General features: G+C 47.2%; 2 protein-coding genes across 10 annotated transcripts in view; one reads left to right on the top strand and one right to left on the bottom strand.

The window, feature by feature from the left end:
* Window positions 1-3,343, top strand: part of hhat (hedgehog acyltransferase) — a 66,600-nt gene extending 63,257 nt beyond the window's left edge. For all 7 annotated transcript variants that reach the window (XM_035532685.2, XM_035532686.2, XM_035532689.2 and 4 more), the window contains one exon: window positions 2,914-3,343. In XM_035532685.2, the coding sequence (XP_035388578.1) occupies window positions 2,914-2,999 (86 nt within the window). In that variant the 3' untranslated portion in view covers window positions 3,000-3,343. The remainder of the gene's footprint in view (window positions 1-2,913) is intronic.
* A 4,723-nt stretch (window positions 3,344-8,066) lies between these two features.
* The window catches only part of kcnh1a (potassium voltage-gated channel, subfamily H (eag-related), member 1a), a 56,202-nt gene continuing 36,768 nt past the window's right edge, over window positions 8,067-27,500 (bottom strand). Inside the window, exons 10-12 of one of the 3 annotated variants that reach the window (XM_081721554.1) lie at window positions 23,309-23,505; window positions 21,653-21,722; window positions 8,775-8,927 (exon numbers count right to left, since the gene is read on the bottom strand). In XM_081721554.1, coding sequence (XP_081577680.1) covers window positions 8,905-8,927; window positions 21,653-21,722; window positions 23,309-23,505 — 290 coding nt within the window. In that variant the 3' untranslated portion in view covers window positions 8,775-8,904. Of the gene's footprint in view, window positions 8,928-20,046; window positions 21,723-23,308; window positions 23,506-27,500 lie in introns of those variants that run through there. The other 2 variants (XM_035532683.2, XM_081721553.1) reach the window with 2 other exon arrangements.

Raw genomic sequence — 27,500 nt, 5'->3', positions numbered from 1 at the left:
TCTCCTAGTTTCTGATTTAAAGTTACTCCAGGAGTGAGAGTTGTTCACTGGTTAGGGGTGTCGACATGTGAGATTTCTCCACAGTTAAAGATCTTCTTCTCAGGTGTGGGTTCTCTATAAGTTAGGTCTTCCTAGTTAAGTGTTATCCCAGGTGAGTCTTGTCCCCATAGTAGGACCTTCATAGACTCCACAGGTGTGAGACTCCACAGGTGTGTGCAGAGCTGAGCAAGTGTCATCTGAGCCCCGTTCTGGCTGTCACCATGGCACCCGTGAGTCAGGTTTCCATGGTTACAGCAGCCATGCTGGTCAGACTCATTTTTAAGCAGGTGTCAGTCAAAAGTGTTGTGCCGCTGCGCTCTCTCTCCTGAGCAGGTGTGTGTGTGTGTGTGTGCGGGTATGTGTAGGTAGGTGTGCGTGTGCGTGTGTAGGTAGGTGCGTGTGTGTATGTGCATGTGGGTAGCTGCGCGTGTGTGTAGGTGCACGTGTGTGTGAAGGGGGGTGTGTGTGTGTGTGTGCGCGTGTGTAGGTGCATGTAGGTTCGTGTGTGTGTATGTGCTTTGGTTTGTCTCGTTGGATTATCATCTGGTTGGAGAAGGTAGGCTCCGAGTTCACTTACTTTTCTTAGATTCTGTGAAATTCAAGGCTTGTTGTCTAAACCTAGTTGTTAGTTGCTTGGTAGCTGTAATTACTCACTTGAAGTCCCACCACTGCCAGGTTGCCACTGTTGGGCCCCTGAACAAGACCCTTAACCCTCCATTACTCAAGTTGTGATTAGTCAGAATTGGAAGTTGCTTTGGATAAAAACGTCAGATAAATGCTGTAAATGCATATGTAAATATCATGGTTTCCATTCTTTCTAAAGGCGTGCACACACACACATATACTCACTCACATGCACACACACACGCGCGCACACACAATGAGCATGTGAAGCTGAATCATTTATTCTCTCCATACTCCAGGCAGGTAATGTTTAGTGTTTCCGGAGAAAAATATATTCATTGATTCATTGAGGGTCATCACATGCTTAAGTGGCCGTTGCCATGACAAAACACACGTGTTAATTTGTCAGTGACTCTGAAAAAACCTGAAGGGCAATCAGACATGATGACCTGCCCACACTGTCTCTCCATCACTGTGTCCTGGCCCCTCTCTCTCTCTCTCTCTCTCTCTCTCTCTCTGTCTCTCTCTCTCTCTCTCTCTCATTCGAGAGGCTGTATTGACAGACACTCAGTTTCACTTTGCCTTCTCCACTATAACAGTTGCTTTTTCTGTATGTGGGGGTGTCTGTCTTTTGCTCTGTCTCTGTGATTATATGGGGGGGGGTTGGTTGGTCTGCTGCCCTTCTCCAAGCTCTCTGATTGGTCTGCTGTCTTTCTCCGAGCTCTCTGATTGGTCTGCTGCCCTTCTCTGTGTTCTCTGATTGGTCTGCTGCCCTTCTCCGAGCACTCTGATTGGTCTGCTGCCCTTCTCTGTGTTCTCTGATTGGTCTGCTGCCCTGCTAACATGGTCTCCTCACCTGGGCACGTTCCTCGTTTGTTCAGGTCATTTCAGGACCCCATGGCAACCGCTGTGCTCCGGGAGCCTTTCTGACTCTGTGCTTCTCTCAACAGGTTAAATATTTGATTGCCTGTAAGTGGTTTCTGTTCAGATGGGTCTTCGAGGTTGGACACCGTTAGCACTGGTGAACTCCTCCGACTGACGGTCGTTCTTTCTGAGTTATACCGCGGGTTTTAGATGCGAAGGATCCATAGATTCACCCATTTTACTCTCCCAGTATGTAACGCCAAAACCTTTTAAAGTTTCAAGCCAATAAACTTCAGTAAAAAAGTTCAGGTGACGATGACAATGATGATGAAGCTGATTGTGTTTGTCAGAGTGAAGAGACCAGCTAGTGTTGAGCTGCCATCAGTCCTGCAGTGAGTGGGAGGGTGGCGTAGTACTCAGCTAATTCAGTAGTCAGGCAGAAGTACTGAATGATGTGTCTGAATGATATGGATGTACTTCTGTCTGACACACACACACATATACACATACACACAAAATATAATGTAACGATTTAAGTCAGTTAATCAATTTTGCCACCACAGAAGTTGTATTATATTATTTGTAACCAAAAAAGGAATCAAATAACACATTACTCACTCACAGACTGATTAATAAACATAGACATCCGGAGACATTATATTGGAATTATGCCCATGATTCTCTCTGTCTCTCTCTCTCTCTCTCTCTCTCTCTCTCGCACGCACACACACACACACACACACACACACACACACACACACACACACACACACCACACAACACACACACACACACACACTTCCATTGACAGATGAGAAGTAAGAGCTAGAAGCACAGTTAACTAACCTTCTAAACTCCACGGTGTGTGTACACATGCATGACTGTGTGTGTCTTCTATGGGAAGTCTTTCTCTTTCTTTTACAGGATCCAGTTTCAGTCACTCCTTGAACTCTGTCGACAAAACCTTGTTTACTAAATCGAGCTGTTTACAAACTCTGGTTCATGGACTGGTGTGCCTTTATCTCTGTGCCCAGTGTAGAGCTGCCCGTCCTGCTGAGAGGACGTATTCCAGCCCCCTGCTCTGCCCCGGCCTGCGGAGCACCTGTCTGTCCACAGGCAGCGGACACGCTTTCTTTTGCTCTCTCTCTCTTTCGTCCTAACGTTCTCCCTTCCTCTGTAGTCTAGCATTCTCTGTCTCATGTTTCCCGTGCGGTGTAGGTGTCTCCTGCGTTACGTGTCGTATATTTCTGGGCTCCAACACTGGAAATGACCACTTTGGTTTTGGTTAGCTGCGGAATGTGTCATCATCTGCAAAAGTTCTGTTTTTGATTTTACTGAACTCTAACATATTCGTTCTCTCTCTCCCTCTCTCTCTCTCTCCTTCAGGTTGGTCCACCATGGCTGTTCCTATGTTAGCTTTTCTCTATTGCTTTGCCCAGGTTGGGCTGGAAGTGGATCGTAAGCAGTCATGAGTGGGGAAGCTCCACCTCCTCACCACTCTGTCTATGCCCAGTATGGCGACTCCACCCTAACCACACCCATCACCACTACTCGCGTTCCACCCAGCCAGTCTCCTGTCCACTACACAGGACCACCGTAGTCAGAACGAGCCTGGAGCAGTGAGTCACTGTCCAGCGTAGCTAAGGCTGCGAAGGCAAATGTGTGTCTCCATGGATACGGGCCCTGAGTGAACACTGAATGTGCCCGTCACAAACAGAACTGCGTACAGAGATTACGGGACACAGATTAGGAGTGTCTGTCGCTACAGTTTCAACCTCAAATATTATATTTATTTGGAATGCACAAAAATGTCTGTGTGGGAGGGGGGTGCATATATCAGAATGAGTGTAATTTAATCTGCCAAAATTTTAAACTAGAGACTGTGTGACTGTCTGTGACTGACGGTGTGCGTCTGTGATGGTGTATGACTGTCTGTGACTGACGGTGTGCGTCTGTGACGGTGTATGGCGGTCTGTGACTGTGTGCGTCTGTGACGGTGTATGGCGGTCTGTGACTGTGTGCGTCTGTGATGGTGTATGAAGGTCTGTGACTGTGAGCGTCTGTGATGGTGTATGACGGCCTGTGACGGTGTGCGTCTGTGACGGTGTATGACGGCCTGTGACGGTGTGCGTCTGTGACGGTGTATGGCGGTCTGTGACTGTGTGCGTCTGTGATGGTGTATGACGGCCTGTGACGGTGTGCGTCTGTGATGGTGTATGGCGGCCTGTGACGGTGTGCGTCTGACGGTGTATGGCGGTCTGTGACTGTGATGGTGTATGGCGGTCTGTGACTGTGATGGTGTATGACGGCCTGTGACTGTGTGCGTCTGTGACGGTGTATGGCGGTCTGTGACTGTGTGCGTCTGTGATGGTGTATGGCGGTCTGTGTCTGTGACGGTGTATGACGGTCTGTGACTGTGAGCGTCTGTGACGGTCTGTGATGGTGTGCGTCTGTGATGGTGTATGGCGGTCTGTGACTGTGTATGACGGTCTGTGACTGTGTGCGTCTGTGATGGTGTATGACGGCCTGTGACGGTGTGCATCTGTGATGGTGTATGACGGCCTGTGACTGTGATGGTGTGTGTGGGGGTGCTGTTATGACGTGTCACTGGGAAGAGCTCCTCCACTTTCTCAGATACGCTGCCAGCGTATGTCCAGACCTCCCTGGCCAGCCCAACCCCTACCCTTCTGTTTCTGTTCTTTGTCTCTTTCTTGCGATCTCCATCTTTCTGTGTATGACTCTCTTTTCCACTTCTTTATCTCCATCCCTCTCTCTTCATAGAGCTGAGGGAATATTTCCAATATGCTCAGTTTAATTTCAGAGTGGCCTGCTCTTTCCCTGATGTGTATGTCAGATAGACGGCAGGTCCAGTGCCCCGTGTGTGTGTGTGTGCGTGTGTGTGTGTGCACATGTGTAGTTTCACAAGTACAACCTCCACAAGCCTTTGTCTACTCTTCTACATTCCACAGGGTTACACAGCTGTCACCCACCACCTGCACTGAAACACACACACCCACACACACACACACACACACACACACACACACACACACACACACACACACCCACACCCCCTCTGGCAAAGAGCCACCTGGGTAACACACCCACCCAACAGCCCGTGTTCCAGCGCCTTTAAGGGCCAGCCGAAGTGGGCAGCTTTGCTGGGCCCTCAGCGCCACAGAAGCGCACTGCTCCTCACCTCACAGCTCCCCGAGGCTCCCCGAGGCTCTCCACGCAAAGGCTTGGGTAACAAACAGGTGGCCTTGCTTCAGGGTCGCTCTGCTGGAAGGTATGGGACGGGGCACGGCTGTGGGCACGCAGTGTCGGGAGCCCAGTTATCACGACCCATCCACTCACAAGTGTCTGGTAAACTCAGTTTCTTCACTGTTTTTTATGTTGCTGTTAAATAGTTTTTTGTAATAGCAGTGGCAGAAAATATATTCACAGACAAGGAATGTGTATAAAATATTTTATTATCATAAATAATTTACATATTCTTTACAAATTTCTTTACTTTTTTTTGTGCTTTACAAGTATGTCCATCTGAAACAACATGGACACAATATGAATACGTTCTTTCAGTAAACACGCAGTAAACGCAGCTTGGGACTACACTTCACGCTTCAGTGGGCTCCGCCATCGAAAACCCTTTTGGTCTACAGCTATAACTGTGTCAGGGGAGCAGAGATCCAGTCTCTGCCTTAATCTGCCTGACGTCAGAACCGTCCCAGGCTTTGGAGCTAGAGAGAGCTGCAGTGTATGGTAGGCTGGTTCCTCAGTCACGCTGGTTTACTACCTAAGGAACAAGGCCTGTAAGGTCCATGAAATCACTGCTTTTCATTTGAACGGAGAGCACAAACTCTTCTGATACTGCTTGTTATTGTGCAAACATGCACACTGTGTGGTGTGCAAGCAGGCTGTAGCCCTGGAACCTCCTGCACTGGACTCTTTACAGAGCAGTGTTTCAGGCAGGTGCTAGCGGACTCGTTACGGTGCAGCGTGTCCATGGCAAACCCAACACTGGGAGCGCTTAGCTCCATTAGCCAAAACATTGCTAACAAACACACACGCTCTTTCGGTTCCTCTTTTTCTTGATTTGGTGCAGTGCAGTTTTATAAAGAATTCTCGTTCTGCTCGTCTGTTCATCTGGTCTGTCCAGTCTTCCTCTCCCTTCCGTCAGTAGGAAGTGCATTGTGTCTGTTTAAATGAGGCATTCTTATTGCTTTGTACTTAAAAAATCATGCACCTTCACCGTCAATCACTGACTTCTCATGTGTCTCACAAAGCCTTACAAAGCTTTAAGGTACAGTTTTCACATTATCATAACTGAGATATAAATGACATTCGAGGATCGTCTCTAATATTTGTCATTGAAGGTCTTGCTGTTGTTGGTCAGTTGTGTTTTCAAGTGCCTTTCAGTCCAGATCTTCACATCTTCAGTGATCTTGTGTCCACCCATCATAACAAATCCCCAACTCAACCTCCCCGTGACACGTGCCTTCTTTGGGGATGATCTAAGCATTTTAAAGCTTAAAAAACCCATAATCCTCTATTCTGACCAGCAAAAAAACAGATTAGTGGTTTATTCCTGCATATCCCACCAGTCATGCTGTGTTAGGAAAGCCTGATCCAGGCAGGAACTGGGGGGAGGTGCACAGGAGGTGTTAAGCTCCCAAGCCCAGCTCAGACTAAGGTTCACTTAGACGTCATACACAAAGACACACACATGCATTGTGTACTAGCTGAATATACACACAGAAGCATGCGCATGCTATTTTGACAAAGTCTGATCCTGGACTTGCATCCTAAGGTTCGTGAATGTAACCCCCACTCGAGTTACTGTAAGTCCCTTCAGTACCGGACAGCTCCCCTGAACAGCCTGACCTGGAAGTGAACCTACGTCACAGTTTAATGCCAGGAAGTTACAGCTCCAGCTGCCACACACTTGGTGCAACTCCTAAGCACTGCTTCTCCACATCCCAGCTTCCCAAGACTCGAAGGAGGCTCGGTCCCCTCTGTCCGTCCACATGCCAACAGGCACAGACCTTGTGAAAGAGCAGAGAAGGCTAGGGACCTGCACCGGGGCGAAAATAAAAGTTAAACGGAATGAGCAAGTGCCGGAGTTCAGTGCAACGTTTCGGTCTGCAGGCACGGAACAGCAGGGGAGGAAAACGCCAGCCTGGAATTCAGCTCCACACGGATAGAACTGTGTGAAAACATGTAGGAACAGCGAGGAAGGGGCAGGACAATGGGATGAGGGCAGGTACACAAACTCACTCGGATCCTCAGACTCTGGAGTACTGGGACAGTGAAGTCCAATCTCTCTTACAGCAGACACAAGCTTAAAGTGTTCACGGGACTGGGCATCATAAGTATTGGGACACGTCATTTCAGTGGTATTTTTCAGCACGCGTTTCTGACCACGTTCCTTCCCGTTAATTCGTTATATCCGTGATTGGGAGACACGGCGTATGCTTATTAATAAGAAGGTGCGTTACAGTTGCTCAAGAATACAGCAAAAATAATGAATGTGTCCTCCCTGTCCGAATAGTTTGGAGGGCGCGGCACGTAGCATAGCTTCACGTTGAGACACTACTGCAAAAAGCCAGGACAGACGTTAAAGCTGAAGCTTGCTGACCTCTGTTCTGGGACCCGCAAAACCAACCCAAGTGTAATGACCAGAAGTGTCACAGGTGTGTGTGTGTGAGAAGGATGTATTACTGATAAGTGTTTTTGTGATCTCTAACCCAGAATAATGAGACATACACATCAAAGCTAGTAGAAAGGCCACAGTGATGACATGCACATTTAATTGTGTGTGTGTGTGTGTGTGTGTGTGTGTGTGTGTGTGAGTTTGTCTGTAATACATGATTTGCACTATTTTCCATCAGTTCAGGAAGACTCAGCCACTAAGTGTAGTAGCAAGAGTGTTTCAGGGGCGGAGTCAGTAACATGGGCGTGCTATGAGAGGCAATACCATCCTTCTCATTGGGGACCTCCTTTCCCAAAACCCCTCAAAGAGGAAGTGAAGGAGCCAGTCACCAGTCTGAGCGGAACACATCCGTTTATCAGCCTGGGAGAAGAACTGTGTGTGTGTGTGTGTGTGTGTGTGTGTGTGTGTGCGCTAAACACCAGAGAACAGTGCTTGCCAGATAGGACTCTTGCGTCTCCATGACAACTGTCTGTCACAGTAGGTCCATTCTCTCTTCACATCTCAAGGGGTTAACAGAGCAGTGCTGTAGCACTACAGCTGTGTGTGTGTGTGTGTGTGTTTGACATCAAACGTACCATCCCTTCAGCATCTCAGATCTTCTACCTCAGGGTGAGAGATCCTCTCTCTGGCTCTTTCGTTTGTGTGTGCGCGCGCTCCTGCAGTAGCCCGTGTGTGTATTTGTGCCATGAGCACCTCACACGTCTGTCGAGTCTCTGCTGCTACGTCTGTGGACGCCACCAATCTAAGAACAAACCGTCAGCTCCGTCCATCCGGGCCTCCACACACACTCTGTCCTCCTCAGCCCTCTGTCCCATACGCGTGCCTGTGCGCACACCCTCCACGTTTAGGAGAAGATATCCTCGTTGTCTGAGCCCGGTGACGTGGGCCGCGAGACCTGGAACAGGGAAACAGGTGAGGGCGGAGTCTTCCGGCTCCTTAGCAACCGCAGCACCTCGGCGACCTGCGTCTCCAGGGCGACCATGCGGTCGCTGAGCGACGACAGCTCCTCCTTGAGCTCAGCGCGGAGCTCGATCAGCGTGCCGTGGAGCGGGTGTTCGGGGATGGGCGGGGGCCGGCCGTCGGGCTGGACGGGGCTGCGTTCTCCGGGGGTGCGTGCCCCGCCCTCGTCCAGGCGCAGATCACTCTTGGTGATTCCGGAGTCGCACGAGTCGGTCTTCTTCAGACTGCTGGGCTCCGCCGACTTGCAGCTCCGCTCAGGTAGGATCTCCATTGACTCCGCCTTCGCCACATTGACCCAACCCTCCGGCTTGGCCGTGCTCTCCCGGAAACGCCCCCAGCCGCGAGCCGCGCGCACCTCTGACACCCTGCCACCGGCCAGGGACGAGGGCACCGGCGCCTGCAGCAACGCCCGGTCAGAAGGCCCAGGGGCGTGGCTGCAGGCTGCGTTTGAGGGGATGGGCGTGGCTGGGCTCTCGGTCACTGTGACTATACTGGTGGTGGCCACCACGTCTTGGACAATGGCCTCGCAGTGGGCGTGTCCCTTCTCTGGGTCGTGTTCTTCGGGATTGGCTCGCTCTGCGGCAAGGCGGGCCTCTTTCTGCTGGCGGAAGCGCTGAAAGAGACGCCGCACAGGGTGGTCAGGAGGCAGGTTCAGCGGAGCCTCATTCTTCCTCCTCAGACGCTCCTCTTCCTCACGCTTGACATCACTTATCTTCCTGAAGACGATCTAGGTAAAAAAGAAAAGTGAACATCTGTACACATCTGTGCCCAAACAAACCGCACATAGGTGATAACTGACCCATGCATTAGTCAGAAATAACATTACTACACACCCCTTTAAGGACCCTGGCCATCGTCAACCATCTAAAAGTAAGATGATGGGGACCAGTTCTCCCAGTCTAATGGCATGTGACGTAAAACTCCAGCACAAACTCTCAGTTAACGGAACAGTTTACAGAACTGACCGCACCATGTTGTCATCGTATCAGGAGAGTGTGTCGGCAGTCGTATTCCAGACTACCAGTACCAGATATTTGCTGTTTTGTAACGGACTGGTTGACCAGGGAACACGGCATGAGTTAGTCTCCGGGGAGTACAAAACCCAGGACTGGATCCTGTCCTGGTCCCTCAGCCGGGTCTGAACCGTGGGATCCTAACGCCCTACACCCGCGTCTCCACCCCTCTACACCCGCACTCTCTGAGTCCTTTATTCATTTGGCATTCATTCATATTTTAAAGCCACTGGATTTCTCTTCGTCTTTTTCTGGGTGGGCCGATTCCCTGGGTGCACAGACCCCTGGGGTGTACGGGGCAGCTTGCTGTCGGGGTGAGTGAGAGAAGCCTGAGGAAGACGAGACTGGCGGATGAGGGGTGGGGATGAAGGATGTGTCTCCATTAACCCGCCTGTCCTGCGCTCTCCAGCAGGGACATCAGTGGTAACTCCATGTTCTCTCTCCGCTTTTGTCAAGATCTCCTTTCTCCTGTCTGTCCTTGGCGACTTTTCTCCTGCATGTCTTGTGTTGGACCTCCTCAACACATCAGTTACAAAGAAGTCTTTACACTTTTCTGTGCAGCAGAAAGAGCTGCAATGGGAGTCAACAGTACACACACACACACACACACACACACACACGACAAGGAGGCAGCCTGTTCCAGTCATTAAAGAGTTCTGGACAGGCCAACTGATTATGAAGCCATCTTTCACATGTTAATATTCATATTGCTGCAATGAATATTCACAAGATGGGGTGGAGACTCAAAGCATCTGTCCAGCCAATCTGTCTGTGTGTTTACTGCGACTAGAATACCACACACACAGTAATTCTGCTCTCAGCCCAGCAGTGACAGCACCACTGCCAGAACCCGAGACAGGCTGGTGAGCACACTGTCCATTTGCTGCGGCTTTGTCTTATTTATTCTTCTCTTCTTTCTCCTTTACAGTGTAATTGTCCGTTTTGTCTTTCATATGTAAAGCACTTTTTAAAGCCCTGTAAACATATGAATATTATAATGAACTCCACTAACTCGGCGCCCAGTGCCACGCCGCTGTCATTACAGTGTCAAAGCCACACTTGACCAAACACCCAGTCAGTGTTTCGGCGCAGAGCTCAGTTCATGGTAATGGGTATGCCCTGGATTTGGACCCAACACACGGGCCAGGAGGGTGTGTGTGTGTGCATAAGGTACACAAGGACCTGTGTGTTATATGTTTGTTCCATGTTTCCCTCAGACTGGAGTGCGTTTGTGATGTTTAGAGTTTCTTTCCAAGCTTCTCTGGCACTACCTAAGTCTCATGTGCAGTACTTTATACGCACGCACACACACACACACACATCTAGATGTATAGACCAGACCTCAAACTGACACTGCACACTCTGTGAATTTCTGAGAGGAGCAGAATGTGAGAGGGAGAATGAGGAAAGGAAATTGAAACTGAGAGAGTGTGTGTGAAAGTGTTCTCTGGTGCCTCCTGAGCCCTCGTACACATTCACTACGGCGCCATGGCAACATGGGGCTCTGTTGTCACTATCTGGGGGTTTCATTATTGGGCTGTATTGCGTAATCAATATTTAAACAGGAAAACACTGTTTCTTATGTTTGGTTCAAATCATATCAATCATATTTCAGGTAACAAAAAGCAGCACACACACATGCGTGTGCACACACCTCATTCTGCCTTGTATAATGGCAAATTCTGCAGATCTTGTACTTCTCATGCTTCTGGTCAGCATGGCGTTTCTGCATTGCGCGCACACACACACACACACACACACACACACACACATTGTGCCAGTCCTCTATACGGGCCATATCAATACCCTCCACTCAACTAGTGTGAAGGGCATTTTTTTCTCTGGCTGGATTAGAACTCGACGAAGAACAGAAATCTTGACATGACTGATGCTAGAATAGTCAACACTCCTGTCAGTGCTGAACACAGTCGTTAGTCTGGTAGATGGTTTATGATGCCATGGAGCCTGTTTCATTACCAAAACGTAATCAAAACTATCTATATTCTTACATTCACACACACACACATTCCCATATACCCCCGTATACACACAGCAGAAACACACTAGAACATTTCTGCCTAACTTCCCTCTCGTGGGACTGATCTCGTGTGTATTAGTCTGAGCGTATTGTGACTGGATTTGACACGTTGGCAATTTGCATCCTGATTTAGTTTAACTAAACTGGAATTTGAGCAGCCCAGAGTGAAACATTGCAATTTGTCATTCTCACAGATGAGCACACACATGCACGCACACCAATGACTGTTCCTGCAAATGATATGGCCTGTCTGCTTCCAAGTGCATGCCTGTGTGTGTGTGTGTGTGTGTGTGTGCGCGCATATGACCCAGGAAGGTCGACTGCTAAAACACGCATCAAGTGTGCACATATATGCATGACACTGAATGGCCTCACGTCATTATCATATTAATGTATCCATACATCCATTTCACTGCTACCCCAAATGACATTACATTATCTACCCAAACCATCAGAACACAATCTCTCACACACACACACACACACACACACACACACGCACGCACGCACAAATGAACAGATCCATGGACTACAAGATGACCACAATAAACAGATCCAAAAGATGCGTCATTAAGCAATTGGGTCATTAAGCAATTGGGGGCGGGGGTTCTTTCCCCTTACAACTGAAGATTAAGGCAATAAATCCCTAATGAATATTCAAATATTCAAATTATTCAAATCCGACTGTGTCACTCCACCTTAAATATATTTAAGGTTGTGTGTGTGTGTGTGTGTGAGGTTGAGCTGAGCAGGCAGTGCTGCATCAGAGCTCCTGGCTTCAGTCTCGATGGTCCATCATTCACTCTAAAAGCCTCCTGCAGCGCACAGAGACAGACGCAGAGACCGAGCACAGCAGTAAAGACGGCGTATACAGCGTCCAAGAGTTCCCATCAGCCTCTGTACACAGAGGAAAGGCTCAGTCCATCGAGCTCTCTCCGGATTAAAGCCGAGATGTTCCGTCTTCTCCCCCTTCCTGCCTGTGTTGCGAGTCCTCCCGCCTCCTCGGTGTTGTCCAGTGTCTCTGGACTCCACCGTGTTCTGGACCTGCTCCACCTGCAGCAGGTGTGCTACTGGGACACCTGCGATGTTTCTGCTTAAGGGAACTGGTCGGACGCCTGCAGCCAGTCCTGGCAGGACTATTAAAGGTGCCCTCAGTAAGTCTGTTAGTTTTCCTCATTTGTCTGGATTTGGAACAGTTTTACAGAACTGAGCAGAGCTCTGCTACCACATGTAAAAGAAGGCGGCAATTGCAATGTGAAATCACGACACCGGCAGACTTTTATGCGTAATTATCCAAATGATTGGCTTCTTTTCCCATACAAGGACATGATGGTTCCATTACAGTGCCGCTGTTTTGCCTAAGTCCTAACGTCACCACGGAAACAAAGCTGCCTCATGTTAGCTCAGATAACTAGGTGAGGAACTGACTACACAGATCTTTCTGATTGCCAGTTACTTGGTTAGCAGTCTGACTTGTGGTCAGTACTGATTAGGAACTTATGGCACAAGCAGTCAGGGCATCCAGCCAGGTGTCTCCGAGTGTCTACGGTATGGTGGTAAACACTAAGCCGTAAATAAGTAAATAACTTATTTTACGTTACGATCCCAATATTTATTTGGGGTTTTTAGTCTAATGGAGCACCCATTATGTATGGACCCAATGCTGTGACTGAATTAGAGATGGTAGTTTTTCATGGAGATTTATGCTTGTTGTACCTTTAATGTTCACTGTGTTTTAATGTGAGCTGGGTTTGTCAGATCAGTTTAAACCAGTGTTCACTATGTTTTTGTGTGAGCTGGGTTTGTCAGACCAGTTTAAAAGAGTGTTCACTGTGTTTTAGTGTGAGCTGGGTTTTTGCTTGCATGAAGCATAAAGACTAAGCTTAGAAAGTATTGATAGAAAGTATTGATCTTTACATTGTGGGAATAAAGGGGTGTGGGGGGCATACGTTTTAATTAATTTTATTTTATGTCTTGTTTTTATTTATAAGGAATCTCTCCAATACTGCTTCTGCATTATTTATGTTAATGGAAAAGGAGTGAGACCTTCCACACACACACACACACACACACACACACACACACAAACTCACATCTGAAGTCTTACTCACACACAAATCTCATTCCAAGGTGTGTAGTAATAAAAAAAAAAAGTCATTTATGTGGAGAAAAGTAAAAATGTTTAAAAAAAAAACCCTCCAGTGCCAGCATGACCGATGTCCAGGTAGACACCCTGAAGTTCCAACGCTCCATATTACCATCATAGCAAACCTGTCCCTGTGAGCCTGTCCCAGAACACATCTCCTGTATGGTCCCAGATGAAATACAGAACAAGCCCAGAGGTTGCGCTTCCTCCAGCAAGCGGCAGCGGTGCGGAACGTCAGGATATGTCAGACATTTTGCTGAGGCGCACAGCTGTACCTCGTGGGTCTTCAGACTGTATGGGCTAAAGCTGCAGCAGGTTAAATACTGATCAGTTGGAGCAAATTAAATACTTTTACATTTCACATTATACTTAATATTGGAGGCTTTGTGTGATTTTCTGATAAAATCTTTCCTGCTTTCTTTGAGAAATGAAAAGCGCAATGGCCTTGACATACTTAATGGTCTTTTGACTAGAAATGAAGTGAATGAAAAGGTTTGTGTCTGAATTCTGCACGGCACTTCGCCGTTTCTAAAAGACACATTTTCCACAGAGCTTTCTAGAAGACGCTCTCTATAACTCTATACTGTTCTACTTCCTTCTATTTATCAGGTACTTCCTGCAGCACACACAGTACCGGCCAGTCCACACAGTGCTCAGACACAGTCTGTAGACCTCCATTCTGATCTAGTCCTGCTCTGTATATGTTCTGTTCCCATGGTGACTCGCTGGGCTAGAATGGTGTGGATGACCCACGGTCACCTTCCTGTTTCATCCACTTAGCTGATGTCTCCTCCGCGCCGCCCTCAGGTTTCAGCACAATACAGTTTCATTTGAAACCCACGCTGCAGCCTTTTTCCTCATTCACAATGGAGCTGTCTGCCCGTCCGTCTGTGTTTCTGTCTGGCCCAGTATCAGAGGGAACACAGTGGTTCTGGAGGTTACACAGTTCCCTGGACTTCACCGGGAGTGCTGTTACTCTCCACACAGACTTCAGAGCAGAACCAATGCGAGCAGAGTCTCATGGCCAGTTTCCGGAATGCCTTTAGCATCGAAGTCCAAGTAAGTGCTCTAATCTGTCAGCTACGCCGGGGCACTAAGGTCACCTGACGCCACACTTCACTGATTTTGTAGGGTGAACACATTTCTAGCCATTTGTTAGAAATCAACTCGCCTGTAACAGTATGGGAGAAAGGAAACAGCAGGTGTGACATTACCAGTCTGCTGGTGTAACAGCCGCGCTGATCCCACCTCAGAATAGCTCTGTTCACAAACAAAAGGGCAACACTGTACTGTCCTCACTTCATACGTGCACAGACCTGTGCCTTATTTCTCCACTGTCCCGGAAAACAGAGAGAGAGAGAGAGAGAGAGAGAGAGAGAGAGAGAGAGAGAGAGAGAGAGAGGGAGAGAGAGAGAAAGAAAGAGAGTAGCCCTCTGCTACAGAAAGAGAGTAGCCCTCTGCTACAGAAAGAGAGTAGCCCTCTGCTACAGAAAGAGAGAGTGTAGCCCTCTGCTACAGAGAGAGAGAGTGTAGCCCTCTGCTACAGAGAGGGAGAGTAGCCCTCTGCTACAGAGAGAGAGTGTAGCCCTCTGCTACAGAGAGGGAGAGTAGCCCTCTGCTACAGAGAGAGGGAGAGTAGCCCTCTGCTACAGAGAGAGAGAGAGTAGTCCTCTGCTACAGAGAGAGAGAGAGTAGCCCTCTGCTACAGAGAGAGAGAGAGTAGCCCTCTGCTACAGAGAGAGAGTGTAGCCCTCTGCTACAGAGAGGGAGAGTAGCCCTCTGCTACAGAGAGGGAGAGTAGCCCTCTGCTACAGAGAGGGAGAGTAGCCCTCTGCTACAGAGAGGGAGAGTAGCCCTCTGCTACAGAGAGAGAGAGAGTAGTCCTCTGCTACAGAGAGAGAGAGAGTAGTCCTCTGCTACAGAGAGAGAGAGAGTAGTCCTCTGCTACAGAGAGAGAGAGAGTAGTCCTCTGCTACAGAGAGAGAGAGAGTAGTCCTCTGCTACAGAGAGAGAGAGTGTAGCCCTCTGCTACAGAGAGAGAGAGTAGCCCTCTGCTACAGAGAGAGAGAGTAGCCCTCTGCTACAGAGAGGGAGAGTAGCCCTCTGCTACAGAGAGGGAGAGTAGCCCTCTGCTACAGAGAGGGAGAGTAGCCCTCTGCTACAGAGAGGGAGAGTAGCCCTCTGCTACAGAGAGGGAGAGTAGCCCTCTGCTACAGAGAGGGAGAGTAGCCCTCTGCTACAGAGAGGGAGAGTAGCCCTCTGCTACAGAGAGAGAGAGTAGCCCTCTGCTACAGAGAGAGAGAGTAGCCCTCTGCTACAGAGAGGGAGAGTAGCCCTCTGCTACAGAGAGGGAGAGTAGCCCTCTGCTACAGAGAGGGAGAGTAGCCCTCTGCTACAGAGAGGGAGAGTAGCCCTCTGCTACAGAGAGAGAGAGAGTAGCCCTCTGCTACAGAGAGAGAGAGAGTAGCCCTCTGCTACAGAGAGAGAGAGAGTAGCCCTCTGCTACAGAGAGAGAGAGAGTAGCCCTCTGCTACAGAGAGAGAGAGAGTAGCCCTCTGCTACAGAGAGAGAGAGAGTAGCCCTCTGCTACAGAGAGAGAGAGAGTAGTCCTCTGCTACAGAGAGAGAGAGAGTAGTCCTCTGCTACAGAGAGAGAGAGAGTAGTCCTCTGCTACAGAGAGAGAGAGAGAGTAGTCCTCTGCTACAGAGAGAGAGAGAGAGAGTAGTCCTCTGCTACAGAGAGAGAGAGAAGTCCTCTGCTACAGAGAGAGAGAGAGTAGTCCTCTGCTACAGAGAGAGAGAGTAGTCCTCTGCTACAGAGAGAGAGAGAGTAGTCCTCTGCTACAGAGAGAGAGAGAGTAGTCCTCTGCTACAGAGAGAGAGAGAGTAGTCCTCTGCTACAGAGAGAGAGAGAGTAGTCCTCTGCTACAGAGAGAGAGAGAGAGTAGCCCTCTGCTACAGAGAGAGAGAGAGAGTAGTCCTCTGCTACAGAGAGGGAGAGTAGCCCTCTGCTACAGAGAGAGAGAGTAGCCCTTTGCTACTGTTTACATTTATTCAGTATAAGCCAGATTTCTCTTATGTCCTCCTGAGAAGGTTTGTGACTGTCTAATAAAGGTAATTATCTCACTCTGAGTGCACAGGACGCCATGAAAGCAAAATGTTCTGACTGACACCTGTTCTCTATTACTGTGACCAGACTTTATCCAGAATATGTATTTATTATTTATTTATTAATATTATTAGACTAGTCAATCTCATGGAATGGACCATGCTAGAAATGGTAAAGAACAAACACACTGTGTGTGTGTGAGTGTGGGTGTGAGTGTGAGTGTGAGTGTGAGTGTGGGTGTGGGTGTGGGTGTGGGTGTGAGTGTGTGTGTGTGTGTGTGTGAGGGGTTTGGGCCATGTTATCACACCATCTCCTCTGCCAGACTGGTTTCAGCTTCCACACACTCATCACCACCTTACAGAACCTTATACCTCAGCTTTGACCCCCGGTCACTCAGAGACCAACACACACACGCACGCACACACACACTCACGCACGCACACACACACTCACGCACGCGCACACACGCACGCACGCGCACACACACGCACGCGCACGCACACACACAAACAAAAAAAAACAAAACAAAAAAGCAGGGTGCAGAATCTGGTTAGATTCAGAATGCTTTTCCTACTATGGCTACACAGAAACTATTATTCAGATCAATTACTGCAGAGAGACCGTCCTTGGGGTTTCCTTCTGGTTGACACACACACACACACACACACACACAAGGTGAGGTAATTTGTGTTCCTCAATGGGAGAACACATTCCCCTTTGTCTAACATCTCCACAGTGTTGGGTTTTGGGGTTTTTAGCTCACTTTGTCAGCTGGCACAAACGGAAAGTACACACACGCATGCTCATCTCCAGGACAGCTGTCATTTAGGCTATGATGGGTTATTGAACTTGTTTAGCTGAAGACAAAATAAATGAAAATTAATTACCACATATAGTTTGTCTTGTGTGTGTGTCTGTGTGTATGTCTGTGTGTGTGTCTGTGTGTATGTGTGTGTGTGTGTCTGTGTGTGTGTGTGTCTGTGTGTGTGTGTCTGTGTGTGTATGTCTGTGTGTGTGTATGTCTGTGTGTGTCTGTGTCTGTGTCTGTGTGTGTGTGTGTGTGTGTGTGTGTACATGTGCATGTGCAGTGTATCTCTGTGTGTGAGGGCACACGTGTATAGTAAGTGTCTGTGTCTATCTGAGTCTGTGTGTGTGCATGCATGTGTGCGCATGTGTATAGTGTGTGTGTGTGTGTGTGAATGCATGTGTGTATAGAGTGTCTGTGTGTGTGAGGATGTCTCTCTTTCTGAGTCTGTCTATGTGTGTGTATAGTTGTTGCATCCCTAACAAAAGCCTGATAAGCCCAGGACACCACACCTGAGCTGCTTTACTGCAAAGAGGCTTATTTAGTGTTACCTGGGTGACCACACACACACACACATTGCTTAGCACCATTTCTGAAACACAGCATCAAACTGGATGTAGATACACTAATGCCCTCTCATCCTCCGCACTCTTGTTGTGCATCTACATGGATGCTTCATCCAAGCCCTGGTCCCCTCCCTTTATACTCACTCTCACACACACACACACTCTCACTACATTCTAATTACCGCTAAGATTAGCAGCAGCGCTTTAACATAAATCCCTCACCCTGAGGGCCAAACTGTATTGTTTATTAATCATTACTTTTCAGAATTCACTTCACAGTAGGTTGCAATATAAAAATACACTCTGTAATGAATCACAGAATTATGGCCTGTGAGCAGTCTGGCCAAACAGACGTTCTAGATGAGCGTTCTGTGAATGTTTGGAGGAATCGTGACCATTCGCATACCGTAAAAAACTTAAAGAATTATGGTCAAAATACTACAGGCTTCATCAGATTCTTTTATTATAATACTTGATGACTACTGCAATAAGTACCGATACACACCGTATGAAATTTCTGTCTGTTTCTGAAGCGCCAGTCATACACGTGTTTATGTAATAGAATGGCGTTCCCAGGCACATCCCAGATTAGGCTGCGGAATGCAGTCGCCTTCTTCTGAATCGGATGCTTGGGACACCCAGATGTATCTGTGGAATTGGGGGCATGCAAGCTAATGGCTGTTAAGTAACATGTTGTAGAGTTCGGGAGCACGGGCGTTATTGCTGGTGTGTACGGAGCTGCGAGACGGAGGCAGTTAACCGGTCCAGGACCTTTACAGGACATTTTGACAGTTGTTTGTATGAAAACAATTTTTACATTTTTTTTGTAAAAATTCAACAAACATCACTGTTGAATCACCATTGTCCTGCAGAGCTTGAGGGACGTCCCATAGGCCTAAATTTGGTAGGTCTACAGGACAGAGCTCCAGTGATATCCAGTAAGTCTAAATCTGGTAGGTCTACAGGACAGAGCTCCAGGGACGTCCCATAAGCCTAAATCTGGTAGGTCTACAGGACAGAGCTCCAGGGACGTCCCATAAGCCTAAATCTGGGAGGTCTACAGGACAAAGCTCCAGGGACGTCCCATAAGCCGAAATCTGGGAGGTCTACACCACAAGTACCTTTTTAGCATGTTCAATTAAATTTAGATTACTTCTTATCTTGATTTCCATATAAACTAAAAGTTTGCCGTCTCTTTTACGGACGTGAGTGAAATGGTTTATTCATTTTCACCCAAGGCTGAGAGGGGCTTCATTTGCGGTTGTCTATCGTCTCCAGACCACCTGAACACGTTTGGAAAAGACTGTCACGTGACAAACAAAAGTTCTGCCACCCAACTGGATGATTGGTCTCACAGCAAACTGGAGATTGTGGGTGGATGAGAGAAGCCCCACCCCCAACTCTAAACCCAAACTGGGATGAAGAAGCCGCCTTGGGAAAAGCCCTCTTATTGCTGTTCTTCAGAAACTAGCTCCCAGGCCTGACAGCCATCAAGGTCCTTAGCTTGGAAATGACTCACTCCTGCACTCTTTGTCCCACCGTTCATTTTGGAGTGAATTTCTCCGTGGCGCTGAGGGCGGAAGGGCGTTCCGACAGTGTTATTCCGAGACTGCATGTTGCTGGGGGGGGTGACTCAGAGTGATGCTAAGTGTGCTCAGGAGTGACACCAACATTGCAGTCCTTTCACGTGCTTGTCATGTTCGTGAGTCATGTGATAGGAATAAGCCATCAATCAAAGGTGTGTGTGTGTGTGTGTGTGAGTCTGTGTGTGTGTGTGTGTCTGTGTGTGTGTGTGTCTGTGTGTTAGGCTGATGAAGTATTTCTTATTTATGTGTATGCAAATTGGAGGTATGGTGACATACCTATATAAAATATATATATATTATAGTATGTATAGTGTGTATATATACACTATATATTATACATGTATAGTGTGTTTGTGTGTGTGTGTGTGTGTATAAAACATCGCATTTCATTGCTGTCTTGGTTCTCTGGAAACACTGTTCTTCACTACAATTTTGAATCTCTCTCTCTCTCTCTCTCTCTCTCATATATATATATATATATATATATATATATATATATATATATAAATATATATATATAAAAATATACACACACACACCCCAACCGGACATGGTAGTGATGGATAAACAGGCCTGTAGTACAATATTAAAAGGCTCCATGTACATTCAGGCCCTCAGTGTTTGGTTAAAACTCCTCTGGTACCATGACAACCTCAAGACTTTTTGGGAATGAGAAGCTTGGCGCAGCTTTGTGTCGGAAGTTTATCCCATTCCGTACAGAATCATTCATCCTCTTCAGGTCCATACTCCGGCTGAGCCACTCCAGACGTCTTTCCAGAACTAGGCCTGTTTTTTTGGTGCTTTGCTTTGGGTCGTTGTCTTTTAAAATGTAAGTCCCCAAGATGAGGTTTTCGCCCATAATTCCTCGATATTCTTCGGCCTTCCATTTTCCCCTGCGTCCTGACTACTGTCTCTAGCCCCATCACAGAACAACATTCCCACCACATAACGCTGTTATCATGTGTCACCGTGGGGATCAGAATAATCAGGGTTCCCAAAAATAATCCATGCAATCCGCTGGGAATTGTGGTCACATAGTCTGATTTTCCTTTAATCTAACCAGAGGATTTTGCTTCTCATGGTCAGAATTGTTCAGGTCCCGTTTGGCGAACTCAAAGGGGGGTCTGATCTGGGGGGGTCTCATTTGGCTTTTAGTACGGAATGGATTCTGTCTACCAGGCCTGACTGCTGGAGTGTTGCACCATGGATCGCCCTTCTATAACATTCTCCTATTTCCAAACTGGAACTCTGGAGCTCTGGAACTCCGGAACTCCGGAACTCTGGATCCTGGGTTGCCTGAAGGGTTCTTGGTCTCTGATAACTTGCCAGGGCTCCCAGGTCTAGGAAGATCGTCTAGGCGGTTCCAAACTTCTTCCATTTGAAAATGATGGAGTCAACCAGGTTTTTCTGCTTCACTGGTCTACAGGCAATTCTCCACACCTCATGACTCATGGTTTGCTCTCTGATATACACCACCTACTGTGGGACGTTTTTATAGAGATAGGTGTGTGCTTCTCATAATTACGTGGACTCCAGTGAATTTGTACAATAAGTTCATGGATGACTGGTAGAAGTACGCTGCACGTCAATCAACCATAACATTAAAACCACTTCTGTAATATTTCATTGTTCCCCTTGCGTCATAATAAAATTCCTGTTGGGTGGTCATGCCGTCTCAAGTTTGAGTTTGTTCGCTGTTCCTAGGACAGCTACGCTCTTCTGGACAGTTTGGTATCATCATTCCTGGAATCCGTTGGAGACAGATTCACCCCTAGGTGCCTCTATAACCACCTGGCGAGCTTTCTCATAATTTCTTCTTTCAGTCCCTGGTGTTTTTCCTAACTTTTCATATTCCTGTCTCTGGATGTCTCCGTCACTCAGGATGGCCACGTCTATTACTGCTGCTGATTCCTGTGTCTTATCTACTGTCACATTGTCCGCTTGGTGCTGCCACTTCTCTTATCCGCCTGGATCTGGAGAGCCCACAGGATCTTAGCTAGATCAACTCTACCACTCTCCCAAGAAAGAGCACTTTTAGGCTTAGGCTTTTACAATATGAACACATTCAGCCCCCTGCACTGATATCCAGGTACAATGTAACACAATGTAACGCGGTTAAAGATGTGCGTGTTGCGGTTTTGCGATAATGATAAACAATATATATGGTGTTGCCCTGAGCTGCATGCATACCTGTGTCCATTCTTAGCACAGCACACTCCAAGTCTCCTCTCCCCTCTGTACCGTAAGGTAACTGGAGCAACTATGTGGGTCACAATAAAACCGCAAATATCATTATTATTTCACAGAGTAACAAGCTCATTTCAGCCCCCTTCTGCTGCACTGCTGATCTCAACGTTTGCATATAGCTGTTAAAACAATGTGTTCGGTCTCTGCCTCTGTGGAGTTGACACTCCATCTTCCAAAAGCAAGGGGAACGTTGAGACGTCCCGGACTGGGAATTTCCTAAATATGTCAGTGTCACCCCTCCTGACATCCTCAACAATCCACTAAAACCCAGTCATCCTCTGGACCTTACAAATCCTGCAAGTAGGAAAAAGTGGTGAAAGCTTCCAGAATCTTCCAGGATGATGAAGACACTGTGACCACTAATATCCCACAGATATGACAAAGCTTCAAGACCATTAGGACCAACCATAAGTGCAAAAGATAAAATTGCACTGCGCAATCAAAAGATAATTTGCTAGTTGATTCGTTGAGTGCCTTCACTTCATGTGTGGTTAGAAACTTCAGTGGACATGACATTAGCACAAGCATTGTTACTATGGTACATTGTTTCTATGGAAACCTAAAGGAAGAGAAGTCATCTATAAACAGCTCAAACTCTGGAAGGCCTTGGAAAGTGTTATATTTTAAACATCTGCAGGTCCTCTCTGCTCAGTGGATGAAGCCACTCTGCTCAGTGGGCGAAGCTAAGAAGGTAAACTTCAGTCTGTATATATAGACACACACACACACAGAGAAACGGACAAAATTACACGAGCGACAGAAGGAGAGAGTGACACCTATAGGATCATCTATAAAAAGCGTCCGTAGTTTTTATCCAAAAAAATTAAAAATGCTGCCAGTAAATAACTGATGAAGGACGGATGGATGTGGAGACATAGGGTCTGAGCTCGCATGCCTAAGGGCTTACGGAAGCAGTCAGGTGCAGTGTGTGGGTGTCACGGACACTGCTGTGTACCCGGTCGCCATGCCGATGTCCGCATCGCTCTCTGGCGCCACGCCCCCTCCAAGTGGGGGAGGAGCCAGTCATTCTGGGCTCTAAGAATAGCAACGATCTGAGACCTACGTTTGGTGTCGTGATCGATAACTACGCGTGTTACTGCACTGGCTCATACACTGGGCTACGTGCGAATCACACTCCAAAATTAGAACCATTATTACTGTCTGGACCTCCAAACCAACATGTAGAGATATAGAAGACTGGAACAGAGTTGGTTTTTTGGTGGTGGGAGTGTGTGATATGGAAAACGGTGTTTATACGTGCACTGATTTTTGTTATTTTGTGCTGGAACTGTTCAGGATTTGGACACCAGGAACAGTCCTATCAAAGTCCTGGACCTCAAAGAAGCAGCCTCCTGGAGACAGGCTTCTTCTGACACCACCCTGTCGTACATGGAGCAAATATATCCACCAGTCCTTTCCCTCAGCTCATCTGAGCCAACTGAAGGGTTGAAGTTGAAGAGTGAAAGTTCATCTGCTAAGGACTGAGGACTTCCAGTACTGGTATCAACAAAAGGCAGACGACCCCAGCGGTGACGTTACTGTACTGGGAGTCGTCTTGTATTCACACACACACACACACACACACACAGCTGGACTCACACGCTTGCGTAGGTTGTAGGTGAGGAGCAGATTGCGTGAGAAGTGACTCGAGAAGGCTGTGTAAAACTCCAGAACCTTCTGCAGGGCATCGCGCTTGATTACGTGCAGATCGCAGTAGGTGAGTGCCCGCACGTTGGCACACGATTGTGCCAATGTCACCTCCTTCCAGAAGACATCGCCGAACACGTCTCCTTTGCCTGCATGCACGCACACACACGCACACACACACATACAAGAATGACATTTCCTTACTTTTTTCGCCTGCATGCAGACACACACAACCGAACATGTGAATGTTGTGAGGAGTTGTGCGCGTGTGGATACACTCATATACACGAAGCTGTTACAGTATCTGTGTGAAACAGGGCACCAGTGTAGATCATCTGTGAGAGAGCAGACACTCTTCCGCTCCCAGTCCCCAGTGACGCTTCCACATTACTGCATCAGACAATTACTGTGCATTTGTGAAAAATTCATTAAAAGTTCCAAATTTTACAGCTCTCAAAGGCAAATGGCTTTGTTTTCCCCAGTTTAATAAGAAAGCATGTAAAATTCTCTCTCTGTGTGATTGTTCTGAGCTGAGTTTTCCATGGGCAGCAGTGATCTGGGAATCCACCCCTCTAAGAGTGTTCTGTCAGCGTGGGTGTCACACACACTCACAGGTCTGGCTGATTACGAAGCTGATCGAATATTCGGATCTTGGAATGTTTGCTGGCAGGGACATGGCACAAATGATTCAACTCCAAACTCAGCTTCCTGTGAAGAGCAGGGCCACCGAGCGCATATGCTTACACACACACACACCCACGCACATGCACACGCACACGCACACGCAGTTAATGAGTGCAGGAAGGTGAAATCTCTCAGGTCGCATTGTGTGAAGAGCTCCAGGTCATTTGCATGTCTGGCGGAGAGTGAAGGAGACGTTTTGACATGAAGAATATTCTCTCGTTCCTTCGCTGAAATCAAAGCATCAACAAAGCCATCGTCCTCCTCCTTACCAACGTCTTAACACCAGACAGACTTCCTGGATTAAACATCCTCTCAGAGGAAGTGCAGCCTTGACACACCGACAGCAAACACACCTCACCCTCTCAGGGTGTTTAACAAACACACCTCACCCTTTAGGGGCTTTATTGCTTGTAAACTCCAGGTTATAAAGACTGATGTCGTTCACATGTTTTTGTTAAAATCTTTTGTGTATTTATTAACTCAAGTGTTTGTTAAGTTGGATGGTTCTCAGTTAATTTATGTAAAACCTCTAAAGAAACTCCTGCATCAGAAATGTCAGAGATGTAATGAACTCGTACGTGACTCGTATTTAGCATCCATCGTGAGTCTGTTTCACCTTCCGATCTCCCACTCAGAACGTGTGTGGTGTGAGCGGTGCCGTGGTTACGGAGACGGCAGCTCCTACATGCTGACCCTCAGGCTCGGATCTCTGCGTCTCGTGCGTAGAAACAGGAGCTTATGGGTTCAGTCCGTTACCCAGCGGCACTACGGCCAAACCAGATTACAGGCTGTCACAAAACGAAGTTTACAAAGATCCAGTCTACTGAGGTGTCCATTTACGAGCAAGAAAGCTCATAAGTGTGTGTGTGTGTGTGTCTGTCTCACATGTACAGTGATGTTATTGCTATAACACACTTGCAGCCTTTTTGTAAAGTAATATGAGGATAATATTTCACATCTTTGTTTAGTAGCATTTATATGGAGAAATTCAAATTGGACAGAATCCTAAATTATAATTTGCTAAATTCTATTTAATCCTGTACAGGGTTAAATCATACAAAAAACCCACCATGTAACATATAACTGTAAATATGTTCAATTATAAGATGGAACTGTACATTATGTACATACATATATGCATATCCATATATACATTGTACATACTATACATATATTGTACATACATTGTTAATATATTTTTGTACATATATAGAATATATATTCCTCTATGCACCCATGTTTTCCTTTCCTCAGTTTGGACAGAGCAATCTCAACCATTTCACTGCGAGTTATACTGTGTATGACTATGTATGTGACAAATAAACCAAACTTGAAACTTAAAATTTTGATGCATTTACATGTCCTGGTGAGGACAGTTAGTCCAGCACTTGTGCACTCTGTTCTCTGCTGAGCATTTAAACCCCAGCCAGGCGTCAGGGACGTGTGCACCAAATACTAACAGCAGCTCTGGTCTGTAGGACTGTCTGTCACCAGTATCAGGACACCTTGTCTTTTTCTTAAAACAAAACTGGTGAATCTTCACTGTTTTCTTCATTCTTGCGATCTAGTTCATCCAAGTGTGTTCCTTGATTTTTAGAGCAGGTTTGCCCTAAATGATGAATTTAACAGTTTCCATCTTTTCAACGCTAACATTTTGAAAATCCTTTTCCCCAGACGAGGTTTAGAACCTGAAAGTTCTGTACTGAAAACTGCTGACATCATGACAGGAGAATAAAATGTTGAGATTTTAACAGCTAAACATCCCTGTTTAGGTTATTGCAAACCAACGCAAACTCCCCTCGAGCAGTAGGACAGTTTATTACCACCAGTGTGTGTGACTGGACGTGTAAGACCAGTGTGTGTGACTGGACGTGTAAGACCAGTGTGTGTGACTGGACGTGTAAGACCAGTGTGTGTGACTGGACGTTTAAGACCAGTGTGTGTGACTGGACGTGTAAGACCAGTGTGTGTGACTGGACGTTTAAGACCAGTGTGTGTGACTGGACATGTAAGACCAGTGTGTGTTGAGTGTAAAATGTCCTTAGGTTCTGATAAAGGCACTTTATGAGGGTCACGTTGTTATTCATTCACACAGTGCTGTATATGCACGCTTATGTCTTCCCATAGTGCCTTGCACACGTGGGAATATCTGCATTTAATGCTCTCAGTACAGTTCAGCACATATGGTTAAGTAAAAAGGCCCACAGGGGATACCACATGCACGGAGGCACATGTGCAAGCACTGCGTGACAGAGAACAACACGTGCATGTGCTGCGTGACCTGGAAAATGACACACGCATCAAAACGGCAGTTGTTAACTCTGCATTTGTATGAGGGAATATGGAGTCCTATAGGCCATGCCCAAAACTCCTCCCTCCTCGCTAACTCCAACCAATGAACTCCAGGCCCAGACTTGTGAAGTGCTCAGAAGAGAGATGGAGACCCTTCTGTCACGGAGCACATGACTTTCCTGTGTGCCGTTTTTACTGTGGCTCCAGAAACACTTTTCCAGCATAGGTCTTTGGTGCCCAGAGCTTTGTTTACACTGATAGAAAAGCTTGTTTAAACAAACTGGCAGTGGCTCAATAATTATTCAAATTCAGCACGAGGTACGTGAACGGTTACGTAGGCGTGCACGCTTTTCACTGAGACCTCTAGCTGAACCACAGCTGCTAAGGGTAGTAATCTCGACCTCATAATGAATAACAGAAAGTCTAAAAATTAATAAATAAATCCAGCTGAGAACAGGAGGTTGTGTGTGTAGTGGTGTAGGCTGTGTGTGTGTGTGTGTTTGTGTGTGTGTGTAGTGGTGTAGGCTGTGTGTAGTGATGCAGGCTGTGTGTGTAGTGATGTAGGCTGTGTGTGTAGTGATACAGGGTGTATGTGTGTGTGTGTGTGTAGTGGTGTAGGCTGTGTGTGGTAATGTAGGGTGTGTGTGTGTGTGTGTGTGTGTGTGTGTGTGTGTGTGTGTGGTGATGTAGGATGTGTGTGTGTGTGTGTGTGTGTGGTGATGTATTTCAGACAATCGGCGCTTAATTTCAAAACTGTCCAACTTCATTAATCCAGCTTCTGGATATCTCTCTCTCTCTCTCTCTCTCTCTCTCTCTCTCTTCTCTCTCTCTCTCTCTCTCTCTCTCTCTCTCCTCTCTCTCTCTCTCTTTCGCTCCCTCTCTCTCTCCCTTCCCTCTCTCTCTCTCTCTCTCTCTCTCTCTCTCTCTCTCTCTCTCCCTCTCTCTCTCTCTCTCTCTTTCTCTCTCTCTCCCTCTCCCTCTCTCTCTCTCTCTCTCTCTCTCTCTCTCTCTCTCTCTCTCTCTCCCTCTCCCTCTCCCTCTCTCTCTCTCTCTCTCTCTCTCTCTCTCTCTCTCTCTCTCTCTCTCTCTCTCTCTCTCTCTCTCTCTCTTCTCTCCTCTCTCTCTCTCCCTCTCTCTCTCTCTCTCTCTCTCTCTCTCTCTCCCTCTC

Source organism: Electrophorus electricus, chromosome 10 (genome assembly GCF_041902795.1).
Source record: "Electrophorus electricus isolate QZ-2024a chromosome 10, ASM4190279v1, whole genome shotgun sequence".
Lineage (NCBI taxonomy): Eukaryota > Metazoa > Chordata > Actinopteri > Gymnotiformes > Gymnotidae > Electrophorus > Electrophorus electricus.
This window is presented reverse-complemented; position numbering and strand designations above follow the sequence as displayed.